The sequence below is a fragment of the Metopolophium dirhodum genome, unplaced genomic scaffold (genome assembly GCF_019925205.1).
Source record: "Metopolophium dirhodum isolate CAU unplaced genomic scaffold, ASM1992520v1 scaffold2, whole genome shotgun sequence".
NCBI lineage: Eukaryota > Metazoa > Arthropoda > Insecta > Hemiptera > Aphididae > Metopolophium > Metopolophium dirhodum.
In genome coordinates, this window is record NW_026869907.1 from 236873 (window position 1) to 253169 (window position 16297).

Here is a 16297-nt window from a genome sequence, read left to right on the forward strand (position 1 = left end):
ATTATTTGAACAAAATGAATAATCATAATAATATTATGCTATTACAATAATTTGTAGGAGGATCAAGAATCATAAAATATCATAATATTATACGCTATTGGCTATTATACGTTTTATTATAGTATATTTCACCAATTTCAAAAACGTTTTATTTTTTTATTGTCATAATCTTTATAATATATTATAATTTTTCTCAAATGTTTAGTCTACAGAAACATACACTTGATTCGATAAAATTTGTCAAAATATGACATTTAAATACGATATTATTCCGCAGCAACAAACAGAAATGGCTGACTGATCGTAATCAATATTTTAATTATTACTATGGGAAATACCTAAATCAATTATTATAGATAATTATCGGTTTTAAAGGAACTCATTTAATACAAACATTTTTAACTTATATAAGTTGTTGATTTTTAATTGTAAATGACAGTATTTCATGTAAAATAGCGTAGAAAAGTTATTGAACTCTGTTGTCAAAGCTTCCCAATTAAGACTATTAATAAAAAAAAAAAACCATTTATTTTTTACCTATGTTTTTATTTATTGTGTTGTATAAAAATTAACTAAACTCAGAAAGACACGGAGAGTTTAATACTATAGTATTCTGCGTGATTTTAAAAGCAACACATTATTATAATCAATTTTTATACAGTTATACATACATTCTTAGGTTGCAAAATAGTAATATGATATTACAGAGCACATCTTACACATAAGTAAAAAAAAAAAAGTGGGTAAGTGGATGTCATTCTGCTGTACAGTAGGTTACAAGTGGATAAATGTTTAATTGATTGTATTAAACTTGAATTCAATGATATAATATTTTATTATAGCCTGTAAGTTGAATTAATATTATAATATTATTATTAGATTATGAGTGGATCGAGGAAGCTAATGGTCTTACGATGGTGTTTATTTATTTTTTTTTTTTTATATTCTGTACACAAAATTTCTACCAGAAGGAGTGCTTCGATTTCAACATATAGTACCTTATCACTTGGCAAATTGGATCAAGATGGTACTTTAAAAAGACCATTTTTCTATTTTCTAAATAGTTATTTAATGCCAGGAGAAAAACTAACAAAAAATTACAAAAAACCACTAATAATGGGATTTTAATTTCTAACGCTTTGTTTATCACCATAGAAACGAATAAAAAATTATAATATTATAATATTAATTCAACTTACGTGATATAATAAATAATAACAATATAAAATATCCAGACTGACAAACCGTCTCCGCTCAGAATCGTTTTTCTTATACAATGATATTATATCATTGAATTCAAGTATCCAGATACATTCCATTATACAATGACCCACTTGTAACCTACTGTACAACAGAGTGACATCCACTTACCCACTTATTTTTATTCGTTTCTATGGTGATAGGCAATGCGTTAGAAATTATAATCCCATTTTTAGCGGTTTTTCGTAATTTGTCGGTGGTTCTTCCCGTGGCATTAAATAACTATTGTAAAAATCAAAAAATGACTTCTTTGAAGTGTCATCTCGCTTCAATTTGCTAAAAGATAAGATACTTTTTGTTGAAATCAAAGCACTCTTTCTTGTAGGAATTTTGTATGCAAGATATAAATAAATAAATTAAAAAAATAAATACCATTGTAAAACCATTGTAAAAACCACTAGGTAGCTTTCTCGTTCCGCTCAAAATCTAAAATAAAAAAAAATACTCGACTAAACCTATGAACTAGTAACTATTTTCAATTTTGGACAGTAGCAGTACTCACTGTTTATTTGTAATAATATATAATTACGAATTCAATACACGCAGAGGAATTACATTTAATGACAGACGGTTTACACGTGATCATCAAACGTTTGTAGGGCGGCTAACTATATTATGGTTTAACGATATACAATCAGAATGACAAGATACGTGTGTTACAATGGTTTTCTATGGTCTCGTACTCTCGTCCACTCTCCGGCATAACAACTGCGGATGGTTTTCATTTTTAAACGATTTTTTTATGTGTTAAACAATAATATTGGTTTTCGTAATTTATTGACAACTACATTATACATGCGTGTTCAACAATGTTTTCGGAAAACGTTTAGTTTGTTTTTGTTTTTCGAGTCATTATTTCAAATTACACGCTAAGTACCGCTAACAATACAACGCATTAACCATAGACTGCATAATTTATGAACAATAACACACCACATCCTCTGGCATTTCAAAATCAATCAAGGAGGTTCTGGCCGGGTAGACGTCAACATAAACTTCATCAATATTAAATTGCATTTCAATATATAATTTAACAGTGGCGTGATAAATATATATTTTATTCAACAAACTTATCAACTTAAATCACTATGATAATGCATTATACTGTTATCAACGTAATCAAAAACATGTGTTTATAGTTTTAAAAAAAAAAATTATTTTTATATATTGAATGCGTAGTAACAAACGATTTGGTTCTTCAATAATATATGTAAAAACTTTGACTGTAGCATACAATTTATTATTACAGTTAAAATTGATCATGCGGTTTGGTAACATAATTTGTACATTGAAATATAACTATAGGTAAACCAAAGTTTTTGAATAAATCTTAATAATTTATTTTTGTTAAAATTCCACTTCAATGATATAAATATCAACCAATATCAGACATTTAAAATAACAGTTACTTGGACTCTTCAAACCATTTTATAATATTACACTAAAATAGTCCAATATACTGCTTATAGCTCAGTTGGTATATTTATCGGCTCTAATTATTAATTTAATTTATTGTAGTTATTTAATTATAATTTATTTGGCTAAAATAAATAAATACTTAACCAGTGAGAATATTGGCCTTAGTTTTTAAATTTTGACCAGACCGAATGATTTATTATTTGTTATACGTATCTGTTTAAAATTTTATCTGTAAAATTTATTTATTTCCTTTTGACTTCTTAGTATTTTGTCGGATGGTCATATTGTAACCAACAACTTTTATGTGGAGCTCCGTGCATAGGCATAACAAATATTTCCATATCCTTCACGAATGAACAATAATGAGTCTCAGAATTTCGTGTTCGGTACATTTAGCACTCCCCTTTCAAAAAAAATATAAGCTCTAGTATCACTCTATGAACACCTTAACTTAGCACTGAAGAACCCACAAATTCCTAAAACCAACTTACAATAATTGTAATTATTGTTATTACAAATTTATCTCTACAACATACATTTCGTTTTGTGTAATTTGGATAAAGTAGGAAAGGGGTAGTGTAAAGTTAGCTCCACGACTCATTTTAGATTTTAATCGATTTACTTAAAAATTCAAAAAATCAATTCACAATCACTTAAAAATTGAGCTCCAAAACTTATAATTGTGTAATATTATGTTCAAAGTGGGGAATAACTTCACACTCGTATAGGGCCTTAGGTTGGTTTTAGGTTTTAACCAACGGTCTACATTTTGTAACTGTTTAGACTGTTGCATAGTTTTTCATGTAAATCAATAAATACAATTTAGATTAACTTTTCGTAGAATAACAATAATTTTTTTAATAAGACCAATAATAAAAAAAAAATGTTGCACAACTGAGCTTTAAAAACAATGTAGTTACAATGTGATGTTAAATCTACTATTTTCTATAAAAAAAGATGTATCCAAGAAAAAACAGAGTTTTCCTAAGTGAAATTATAAGATGAATTAACTTCTAATAGAAACAAATAAAATTATTTATGAAAAAATACGGTAAATAAATAATGCGTGCTATAATTATTATTATGAACTGTGTTTTTTTTGTTTTGTAAACAAGTACTTCTGTTGTAAAGGCGTTTAAGTGAGTTTAATTTTATTTAATGGAATTCAATTAGATAATATTATGTTTTTTTAATCAAAATAATATGTCCTTTTTATATTTTGTTCGTGTTTTTTTACATCCAAAATAAAAAGAATAATCTTTAACAAACAACATTTTTATATTCGATATTATTATGATAAATTATATTATATTTGTTTTAACACAAACTTCTGAAAACCTTCCAATTTTTCTTACGATTCGTTTTTATCTTCCAGGAACGGAGTTTTCTTATTTGGTGCCATGTCAGTAGGTATGAACTTTGTTTTATTTGATATCATTATTTGTTGTACGTTGAGAGAAAAATTATCTTTTGAAACAATAGCGTTAAAATAAAATATTATATAAAATATATTACCTGCATACAATAATAATACAATACTATATATATTACCATGGGTGGATATTTGGTCACATATATGTGGGGGGCTTATTGTCTTATCCATTAGCGTAAACAAACATTTTTAAACGCTTCAACCTACTAACTAGTAGCTACTCAGTACTCATTTATTCTAGCAGAGGCAACAAGTATATATAGGTTTATTAAAATACACAATTTATTTTGACATCTAGTGTGATTTGTTACATTCAGGGGGGCTTAAGCCCCCCCCCCCCCCCCAATATCCGCCTATGTATATTACTGTGATACACGTTTTAGAAACACTCGTCCACTGTGGCAAATATTTTTATGTTAACCAATTAATACATTTTAACCCATATTTTCTTTTGATTATTAAAGAAATATAAAATATATATTTTTTTTTCTTGTAGATAATATTCTGTATAATTTAGTTATGTAAGTATTTATTTGTCATGTTTCAGGGAGATCCGAGATCGCGATGCTTATCAGTGGTACTTTAGCTGTCCAATTGAATTTATAAACCTTGGCGAATGACCTTCGTACGTTTCAGGGAAATGGTACCAAATTTGTTCTTAGTTGCGCTGTTTATCAATGGTAAGTTATACATAATATATTTAAATATTTAAAATGTGTACATTATATCGTTCATTAATTGTCATATGGAAATATATTACATTTTTTTTTTATCAGCATACAATATAATAATATAACAATGATATAATATAATATTGTATGTATGGTTGTTTTATGAATAAGGTTAGATACACGTAATGACGTGGACTATTTTTGTTATTTAATATTCTAGCACCAACCTCAACGATGTTTTATTTAAAAAATAAATTAATCTTTATTTTAGTTTGAAGTGAGTGGAATGTGTATTACTAAATTGTATTATAATATGATAATTTCGTCAGATTTCATTTATACTTCATAAATGTTCATCGTAATGGGTGTATTTTTAAATAGAAATAATTAAAAACTATAATGTTATTTACAAACATCAATTTGTAAATGTTTGAAAAATTTACAATTGCCAATAGTCATATAAAAAGTATTATTTGCATGTAAAATCTGAAATCACCATACGAATATGCATATGCATAGCTATAATTATTAAGCAGTATATATTTTGTTTTACATTCGTATTAAATATTAATATATTATTAGTGAAATACAATTTCAATATTGTATGAATAATTTTAATGTGTTACTGTACAATTTTGTATTATTTTTAATTTATGACAATCATTTTAGTTTTATTCAGATTTTCTATACCAAAATTATAACTTATCTATCGAAATACTATTGTATAATAAGTATATGTTCAGTTGAAACATTATAATACAGGTTGATACACAAGGCATGCTGACCGCCATTTTTTTCATGTTTAATAATATGATCATTTTATAAAAATTCTGATTGTTGAAATTTAAAAGTTTACTTAAGAACCATATTTTCAAATACTTAGATTTTATATACGATAAAGGAGTAGCAATACCAACTATTTTATTCAAATGACAATAATTATTACACTTTTTTCCAGTAAATTAATTGGCTATAATTTGGAATACGATGTTTTAAAATAAAATTATATGTACCAATTATTGGTCTATTATTTTATCTACTTCAAAAGAGTAGCCTTGAGTTGTTTTTAACTTGTGTCTTGTTGTACTAAAGATAATAGTTGAATAATATATATATTTGGTAGGTATGGGAACTATATTACAAATTATAGTTATAATATTAAACGATAAACATATTATGGTTTGTAAAATTTTCCGAATCTTATAAGTACTATATTAATTGTTGTATAATATATTGTATGTTTCTGTGAAACTATTTTTAAGGAATATCCTAAATATATTTTAATAACTTAGAAACTACTTTTCACATTTTGATTTAGATAAATTACAATTAAAAAATAAAATCATCTGCCTAACGATTTACTATAAAATAAGGTCAGATTTACGTCATCTGAAACTTTTTTAGTATAATAAAAATCTAAATTTTGAAACTAAGATCATTAAATTAATTTAATAATAATAAAACCACTAAATAAAGAAATACATTTTGAACTCCCAAATGCACCAACTAGTGTAGCTTGTCCATTGAACAAGATACTGTTGAAGAAAATCCAAGCAGTTTTTCTGACCTAAATGGTAATGACAGACACAAAAAATAATAATAATAATAAAAACACATATCATGGTAAAATCAATACATTCATTTCTCCGCTCAGAATCCAAAATGAAATAATGTAGGTGAGAATGCTTAGTGAACCACTCTGTATAATGGAATAGTCTAAATGAACTTAATTAATGGTTTACTATTGTAATTTTGAATGTTTATAATTTATAAAAGTATTTTCAACAATATTTTGGTTTATTAAGTATACATATTATTTTAGTTTCTAATTTTATGGCAATTCGTTAAACTCTAATAAATGTATTGTTCTATTTTGTTTTTATAAAACTTAAACTATTTGATGTTACTTGATAAAAATATTGCTTGTACAGTAATCAGTATTCATTGTTTTGATTGAAATAGGCAGGTATTTTTTTTTTTTTTTATCAAAACGTAAATACATTATGTAACCATACGATATAATTTTTTCTTTTTAAATTTAATTTGTTTTAAGTTTAAGACAAAACGTTTGTTGTCAACCTAAAGAATATTTAAATGATCGATGCTGTTCGTAGTATGGTTGCAACTTGCAAGACGCATTTATCAAATACCATCAGAGAAACAATAAGAACTTTTGGTCACAGTTTTAACCCTTGACAAGTGAACCAGAAGAGGACGAGAGCAAAATAATAAGTAGTACCTTATACAATATATACTCGCAGTATATAATAATCTCAAAAAACTTTTGTTTGCGATCACCCCGTACAGGACCCATATTATATACTTTAATTCGTTATTAGAGACAGGGCTGTCATTGGAAAATTCACTGTACATTTTCCTGTGCGTTTATAATGGACATGGATCGATATATAACAACGGGAAATAAAGTTATTTCGTTGGATTTCGGATAGAAGTTTTAACCCTGTCAAAAATGATTTATAATTCATTTTTGTTTACCCGAATGCTTAATATCACTATATCACATGACGATATTATTAAACCCAATTGTGGGTATCTTAATTATTTTTATTTAATTTAATTTTTAAGACCCTTTCAGCATTTTTCATTCTTCTTCTTATTTTTGTTTAACCAATTATAAACAAATTAGACTATAAACAAATTAGATCATTATGTAATCGTTTAAAAATTAATTATAAATTATAACTAATTAACAATTATTGTATTTTATATTCTTTGTTACATAATGATTTATTTTAGTAAAGGTTCTAAATATTAACATGTTAAATTAATAAATAAATACCTAAGTAATTGATCACCAAATATTTGGTGTTGAACTCGCTTAAAAAAAGGAAATAACCTGAAATACAGTTAAAAAAAAAAAAAAAAACAATTAATTTTACTAAAACCTTCACATTATAATGTATCACGGTTTTAACTATATAATACCAGTATATCATTTTTATTAAGTTTTCAAAAAACAGATGTAAAATCTTTATTTTAAAACAAATTAAATAATATCGAAAATTGTATATGGCGAGTACCTACTAAATTTAATTTGTATAATGTATAGTATGTGGTATGTAAGATAATGATAAGTATTTTCAATGGATACATGCAATGTATTATTCAAATTCATTTAAATTATAATTAAACATTGTATATATTTGATTTTGATTCTGTGACCGAACTATTCGCATGAACCAAACAATTCATATAATGATATGAAACTATTTGTACATAATTTAGGTACTCTAATATAATAGTCGGTAGTTATTCAATAACAAACATAAATAATTGAACATATAAAAAATATCCGATTTATTTGTATCACATCCACGAGTAGTATCATCGATTCGACAAACGTATACAGAAGTTATTTGGTCGATTCTCTCTTTACCTTTTAGATTCTGAGCGAAGCTATTGTTTTGACAATGATGCATTTTTTTTATTTAATATTTCATGTCTGTCATCGCGTTTTGGAGCGGTCTAAATGCTTCCAAAACTACAACTTTGTAAATGATTTCTGGAATCGAATTGGAACTTGTTGGAACGTTATGTGGCAAAGTGTTCTCTTTTAAAAATAATCGGAGAAAACAAAAACAAAATATAAAAAAAAAATGGAATATTAACGCAGCACCAGTTTACAACAAAATTGATTTTGTATTTTTATTGTAATTCAAAAAGAAATAACTGACGACACTTGACATTTCTCAAATAATTATATTAACTTTTTCTTTACTTAATAATATAATTTTGAATATTTTGGCTTTTTTTCGAGCTATTTAAAAACGATTGAAATCTTAGACTTATTTAGTTATTTTTTCGATTTAAATTAATACATTTCTTTACTAAGTTAAAAAACTTGAATATATGATATACAAGGTTCTTCTTATATACATTAAAAAATATTGATAATGTTATTTTATTCGTCAAAATAACGAACATTTGGTATTTATTTTGAAATTAAAAATGCTTACAATTTTTAATTTTTTATAGCTAAGATTTGAAAATTTAATATAATATTCGATTTTAATTTAGATTAATACAGTTTTAATACATTCTCATGAGGATTTTTTTTTTTGTAAACTAAAAAAGAAAGTTTATCGTGAAGCCACAATTTTATGCAGAATACATGCGATTTGATTTGCAATAATTAGTTCAACACACAAACCTACACTAATAGAAAAATAAATAATTAGTTATAGAATACAATTAATATAACACACAATACTTGGACGTATATTCTGTCAGCCTGTCTCTTGTTTTTTTTATTGGAATGATTTACTCAAAGACGATGTAGGTACACTCAAAACATAGCAGTAGACCAACTTTCTTGGTTTTCAAAAATCTTTTATTTGAAAATACCTTCGACAGCGGCGGCCATTCGGGAGTGTTAACATACCCTATAGAGATATTTTAATTTATTGTTTAAATAGTAGCAACGACTACGAAATTAATGGTTGTGAGAATAAGGGTCGAGGCTTTGATTGAGCGATTCAGTCAATGATTGTGGGAGCTTGGAATTTTCTCTGGCCTGTGCGTGATATAAACGCTGTGTAGGAGGCGCATATCTGAATTCTGCAGTGTACATTTTGTTTATTTTCACTACTCGCTCTCGACTTTACTCGGATAAGAAAATAATAACCACTGAGATATTGATGATGTATTGCAAACTATTCTGTAATAATCCTGTAAACAATGTTACGATATGAGCGAAGGTGAATTTTAATACGTATTATTCAATTTCCATGACTTGTGTAGCACGAGTGTTAGTAAATAAGAAAGGTAGACAACTGATTAATATTTGTTTTTATATCATTATGAAATTGTTTTCAATTGTTTTGTATAATACAATAATTATATTTGAATACCACACCACAGACGTACTTTATACAGTCATTCTATATTTGAAATTAAATATATTTACCATGGAACGTTAATTTTATATAAAACTATATAACTTACATGTAAGTAATAATATGAGCCATGATCAAGACAGTATAATCTTATTGAATAATCAATAAAAATAAACTATTTTGATAAAACCATCACCAAATTCTAATAATGTTCAAAGTAAATAATAGTTACATTTATAATATAATATGCATAATTTTAGTGTATAATTATCAAAAGACCTTCTCCCATCTTGATGAAACTTCCCCTGAATAATAAATTATGCAAACAATACATTTTTATTATTATAATATACCATAAAACAATTTAAACGTGGTTTCAAATTTGATTTAATAACTTAATTAAAAACCTTCATTTAAAAAAAAAAATGTTTGAGATTAATAATAACTATAAAATTAATTTTTAAAACAAATTGAATATCCATTCAATTTTTCGATAAGTTTCAAAACCAATTTAAATTATTGTAATCCCATAATCTAAATACCTCTCTTATATTTAATTTAATATTTATTACTGATTCAAATCAGTAGTACAATAGTACATATTATATTGCTGACCGATAATCACCACTATTTAATAGAACACATTTTGATATAACTAATTAACTCTAAATAAATATACATTATATTAATACACATACATGTTATGGTTATTTGTTTAAACAGAAACAATTATTATTTTAAACAGTATAGGTACTTACATTCTTTTAGAAAATGTCCATTTTCAGATGATGTCATAAAAATAATAAATCCTTTGTGAAAAGTAAATCTAAAACTATTATGACTTTTTCATAGATTTTCCATGAAAAAACTGACTTTAAGACCGCCAAATCCATATATATGCAAAAACTTCTGAACATCGATTTGATATTTTATCTGGTGAATCTACTAATGAAATATTGCCATGTGAAAAAAAATCTTTGATGTGTTTAATTATATTTTGTGCAGTAAAATAACATTCCAAATCAGTCAAATAATACTATGGGTATACAATGATATTCTAGACAAATCGTCTGTTAATTATCTCTCAGTTGGTTGTACGTCAAGTCCTATTAAAACAATACAAATTAATGTCATCGGACCGCATTCAGTAATCAATAAATCGTTTCTGTGATAAGAATATTATTATACTTTTTTACCTATAACCCGGATGAGACCGAACATTTTTTCATACTCGTGGAAATCTTAAACACGTCTTGGAAGAATGACATCACTGAAGTTATGCACTGGTATGCCGAAGGTGTATTTTGTTGAGTTTTTTTTTTTTTCCAGTGATTTTATTCTACAACCACCATAATATACTTACGCAGTATTCAAGGAATCCGTTTCAGACACTTTATAGATTATCTTACCAACAACATTGTTACTAAATAATGAAAAAAAAAACTCAATTTATATTACGACAAAACCTTGAAACTCATTTATTACTATTTAGAGTTTAGACTTTGGCGCTATCCCCTGTGATATCTACCGTTCAACTATAAAATAATCGTAATTTATGTCTATATTTTCCATGCAAAATTATGCTCAACTCCGTTCTACTATATAATAATAGGCACTAAACTCAAGATATTATAACGAATTACTTCAATAATAACTACTATTATAAACGATTTGATGGTATTTCTTGTATTGCGTATTAAATTATAGTTGGTAAATACACCTATTTTGGTTGTTATTTTGTGTTTTTAATTTATAATACCTATTTAATACTTGAAATATAACGATGATGAATAATATCACAAACACCGTGACCACCTTCTGAGAGTGTGCGTATGGTTTTTTTTTTCCAGTGATTTTATTCTACAACCACCATATTAATATACTTACGCAGTATTCAAGGAATCCGTTTCGGACACTTTATAGATTATCTTACCAACAACATTGTTACTAAATAATGAAAAAAAAAACTCAATTTATATTACGACAAAACCTTTAAACTCATTTATTACTATTTAGACTTTGGCGCTATCCCCTATGATATCTACCGTTCAACTATAAAATAATCGTAATTTATGTCTATATTTTCCATGCAAAATTATGCTCAACTCCGTTCCACTATATAATAATAGGCACTAAACTCAAGATATTATAACGAATATTACTTCAATAATAGCCACTATTATAAACGATTTGATGATATTTCTTGTATTGCGTATTAAATTATAGTTGGTGCATACACCTATTTTGGTGGTTATTTTGTGTTTTTAATTTATAATACCTATTTAATACTTGAAATATAACGATGATGAATAATATCACAAACACCGTGACCACCTTCTGAGAGTGTGCGTATGTTTTGGCTACGAAACATACCATACAATCCATCATTGACCGATGTCGTGTCACGTGACTCAATTAAGAACGGCTGCTTCTAACGTACTTCAATCTTATCCTCCCGCCACGCCACTACCCATCAAACGTCACTCACTCGTTCCCCACCACCGTGCTGAGGCCAACGCATAATGACTGCGCGCGTGGAAACGGTATAAACATTCATCATGTTCACTGCTGAATGGTGATCCATTAAATACGATGGTTCAAACAATTTTTCCACCCACACCACCCGAAAAACGTCCTTTTACCATCTATCTAGTCCGCTGCGGTATTAATTATGACGCGTTGGTATTTACCGGTCGACGGCGGGTAGAGCCGTCAATAATAAGATATTATACGCGTTACACCGAAATTGGTTCGGATGCCGCCCTGCGACGGATGTACGCTTTAGAACTCAAATCGAATACAGGAAATTGTCTCTGTTTTAATAGTATTTAGTGAACTCGGTTTTATTAAGTTAAACCAACTGAAGTTATGGCCCACCAATAATTAAATGCGACGTTTAAAGCCATAAAATACTTCGGATTACGTTTTACACGTTCTAATATTTTAAAACTAAAAAAAAATAAATAATATCAATTTAGTAATAATATCAATTCTAATTTATGTGATGTTTGACATCATTTTAACTGTTTAAATGTTTTTATTTCATTATTTAATAATTGAAATACAAATCAAAATCTCGTAATTTCAGTAAGTTCAATTTCAAAAAAAAAAAACACAAACAAAATATAATAATGAAGATCTCCCGTACAATAGGTATAGAGTGCACATCGTCATTGAAAAGTAATTCACTGGTTTGTAAGTTAAATTTAAATGCATTGTTAAACATCATACGAACAATTATTTTGAACGTGGATGGTCTGTTGGTATATATTACTAATTACCTATATTTTATGATATAATATGTTTATTGTTTTTTTTTTTTTTTTTTATTATTTAAAGCCTCCAGTATAAACTATGATAGCTTAATGATTATTGTTACTAAAGTGATCGATTTTACTGTAATAATTAGTAATACGGTAGATTGAATTAATTTTTTTCCTAAAAAATTTCAATGTCACAATACAAAATATTATAATAATATACGTTAAAATAACTGAGACCATTATACTTCGCTTAAATAATATTATCTAATTTTGTTCAAATTTGAACTTAAAATATTTATGAAAAAAACTGATGTTTTGTATTTTATTTTAAATTTTTTGGTTACAGTTTGAGGTATTTAAGAGAAACCTTGTATAACATTTTTAACCCTTAGATAGAAAAATTTAACATTTATACATTTTTAACTACGAAGTTATTTGCGAATTTCCGAGATTTTGACGAACTTTGTCAACATTTGTATTTCAAATGATGATAAAAAGAATTGTGTCTATGCATAATTACTAGGTATTCATTAAAATTGAAATTCAAACTTTTTGATATTTATAAAAACAATTTAACGGGGAATCACTATTAAAGTCAAAGCGTTTTTTTACTGTTCCGAAATGTAATGAAAGGCAGAAAAAACACACATTGTAAGTCCAATATTTACATTCTTCACCTCGCTTGGAATCTAAAATATATATTAAAATACTATTATAAAACTTAATTCAAGTATAATATTATTATAATCCTAAACAATGTTAAACAATTGTAAATTACATTTACACCCGAAAATTCAGTATTTTAAGTACAAGCACCAGTATAAAATATTATAACTAACAATAAATATAAATAAATATTTTTAACTCCTCTAAAATGTTCAAACAATACGAACATAATAGGATTTAAGTCTTTTATTATTATTTGATCTTTGATAATGGTATAGTCGCATTCAGTAGGTATTTTGTGTTTTTTTTTCCAAACATAATGCATATCGTAATCATGATATTTATATCCTGCAGTTAATTACAAAACGGAATAAAACGCACAGCCTAGTACAATAATATACGCTAAACGCGGGTTAATTTTACTGTGGCTTTCCGTAATCCTTAGTTTAGTGAACATTTTACGATTTAAAGCTAGAACATGGATAAAATATCCTTTTTAAAACATAATGTCACATCATCACATTTAAAAACGCATTTATATAATAGTTTTATTTGTTCCGTTGTAAAATATTTTATTTTCATCTCACGAAGAGCCCCGAATGTAATATAAACATTTAAAAAATATAAAACATAAATAATTTAATATATTTGTTAGGTTAGGAGTATGTTATTATAGTTTAATAGGTAATGTTTTTGGTTAAACAAAATTTAAATAGTTGTACAATAAATATAGTAGTATGTCAATTCAGAGTCAGTGTTACTAAAGAAAAATTTGTTCTGAAAAATATTGTCATTGTTCATTCATAGATTTGGTTAATTAATTTTAACTTCGTACACCCATCAGTGACTTTTCCCGGATTATATAAAATGTTTAAACTGTTTATACCGTCGTTGTCATTTTTAATCTCGCTAGGAATTTATTGTTTTAGTTTTTATTATTATTATTATTATTATTATTAAATGTAGAATAATAGTTTTTATTACATTAGCTTGATAAGCGAATGACGTTCCTTATCCTTTGGAACTTTTTTTTTTATTTTGTGTATGCTATATATTGCTTGCTTATATTATAATATTATATATTTTGCTCTCGAATTTTTTCAGTAAAATATTATTATATAACATTATATCACAAACCATAATTTTATAATTAATACAATACATTTTTATTAAAAAAAATGTATTTTAAATCAATTGTATTGATTAAATTAACGCTTTTAAAAAAAATCGTTATAATATTCTATGTAATCACTGATCATACACTGTAAAACTGTTGAAATTGTAAATAAAATATTTAAAAAAAAAATAAAATAACCGTTTAAGAACTTTGAACAACAAAAAGAAACAATATTTCAATAAATATAACTATAGTAATGTATAATGATTTAAATAATAATAATAATAATAATAATAATTGGATGGGTACCTACAAATTACAATCCATATTATTAGAAATACATCTACTTTTAATAATCTTAAATGGATCGTAAGCGTAACTATTTAGTAGACCAAAATAAGTTAATCAAGTTTACGTGTAGCTATGTTCAAGAGTTAGGATAATCAATATTATAGCAGCCGGATTTATGATGAAGATGCAATTCAATCAACTGAAATTGATATTACTATATTATAAACACATGATTAAGTTTTGTTTTCAATTTATTCTATTTCCTGTTATTATTTACTTAAATTGAAGTTGAATATGACCAATAAGTTTTATATACTGCGATGGTTAATTAAAAATATTTTTTACCATCTCGCGACTGTTTGAATAAAAATTAATATTGATACAGACTATTTTATTTCATTTATATTGTTTCCAACACACTACTACACAAGTGTACGCCAAATACAAAATGTCATATAAAAAAACGATCCATTCATTTCACAATTAGAAGACAAGAAAAACCAATCTTAATTTTTTACATATCGTCCACAGATGACAGTGTCTGAAACTATATTATGACAATATGGTTTAATAATCAAATGACACCGAAATATTCTCTATAATATAATGGGAGATCATCATTGATAATATTTATTAGATGTGTATCTAATTTTAAATTAATGTAAATAATGATGTACAATTATTTAAATAATTATCTAGAAATTAAATAACTGCCATGATTTCATCCAACATATTAATTTTAAAAAAACATTTGATAATAATTATAGACTGCCATACTTTTGATAGTGTTTTGATCATATATAATAGTTATAACATTTTACATATTTAATTTAGCCGTCGTTTAGTGTTTCAGGGCTAAAAATAAAAACAAAATACCAAAAAAACAAAATGGCTATAATGTCGTCCAATATATTAATGCGATTTTTATATAATATGGTGCGATACGTAATACATTGTACATATAAATAAAAGACGTTAAATTGAATAGTATCATAATTGTTTTATAGTATGATCAACAATTAACAATTCTCTACTTTCTAAAACTAAAAACGTGTAGATTTGGAGATATTTGTTCGTTCGGTCGGTGTACAACAAACAAGCGTTGAAACTATATCATGTCAGTATACGACACGGCGGGTGTACAGATATTTAAATTTAAATATTTGCAAAATAGATATTCAAACACTTTGGGTTGTATATAAGCGATTGTCGATATGCCATATAGCATCGTGACGGCAAACCACGAAGCCGTTGGAAAACTTATTTTATCAGTCGATGTATCGGAAGAAAATCAAACACAATATACGGAAATGTGTGTAGCC

At 26.1% G+C, this 16297-nt stretch overlaps 1 protein-coding gene across 2 annotated transcripts in view; it reads left to right on the forward strand.

Moving 5' to 3' along the window:
• Positions 1-16297, forward strand: part of LOC132953367 (uncharacterized) — a 252297-nt gene that overhangs the window by 45885 nt on the left and 190115 nt on the right. For both annotated transcript variants that reach the window (XM_061025852.1, XM_061025851.1), the window contains exon 2: positions 4659-4791. In XM_061025852.1, the coding sequence (XP_060881835.1) occupies positions 4728-4791 (64 nt within the window). In that variant the 5' untranslated portion in view covers positions 4659-4727. The remainder of the gene's footprint in view (positions 1-4658; positions 4792-16297) is intronic.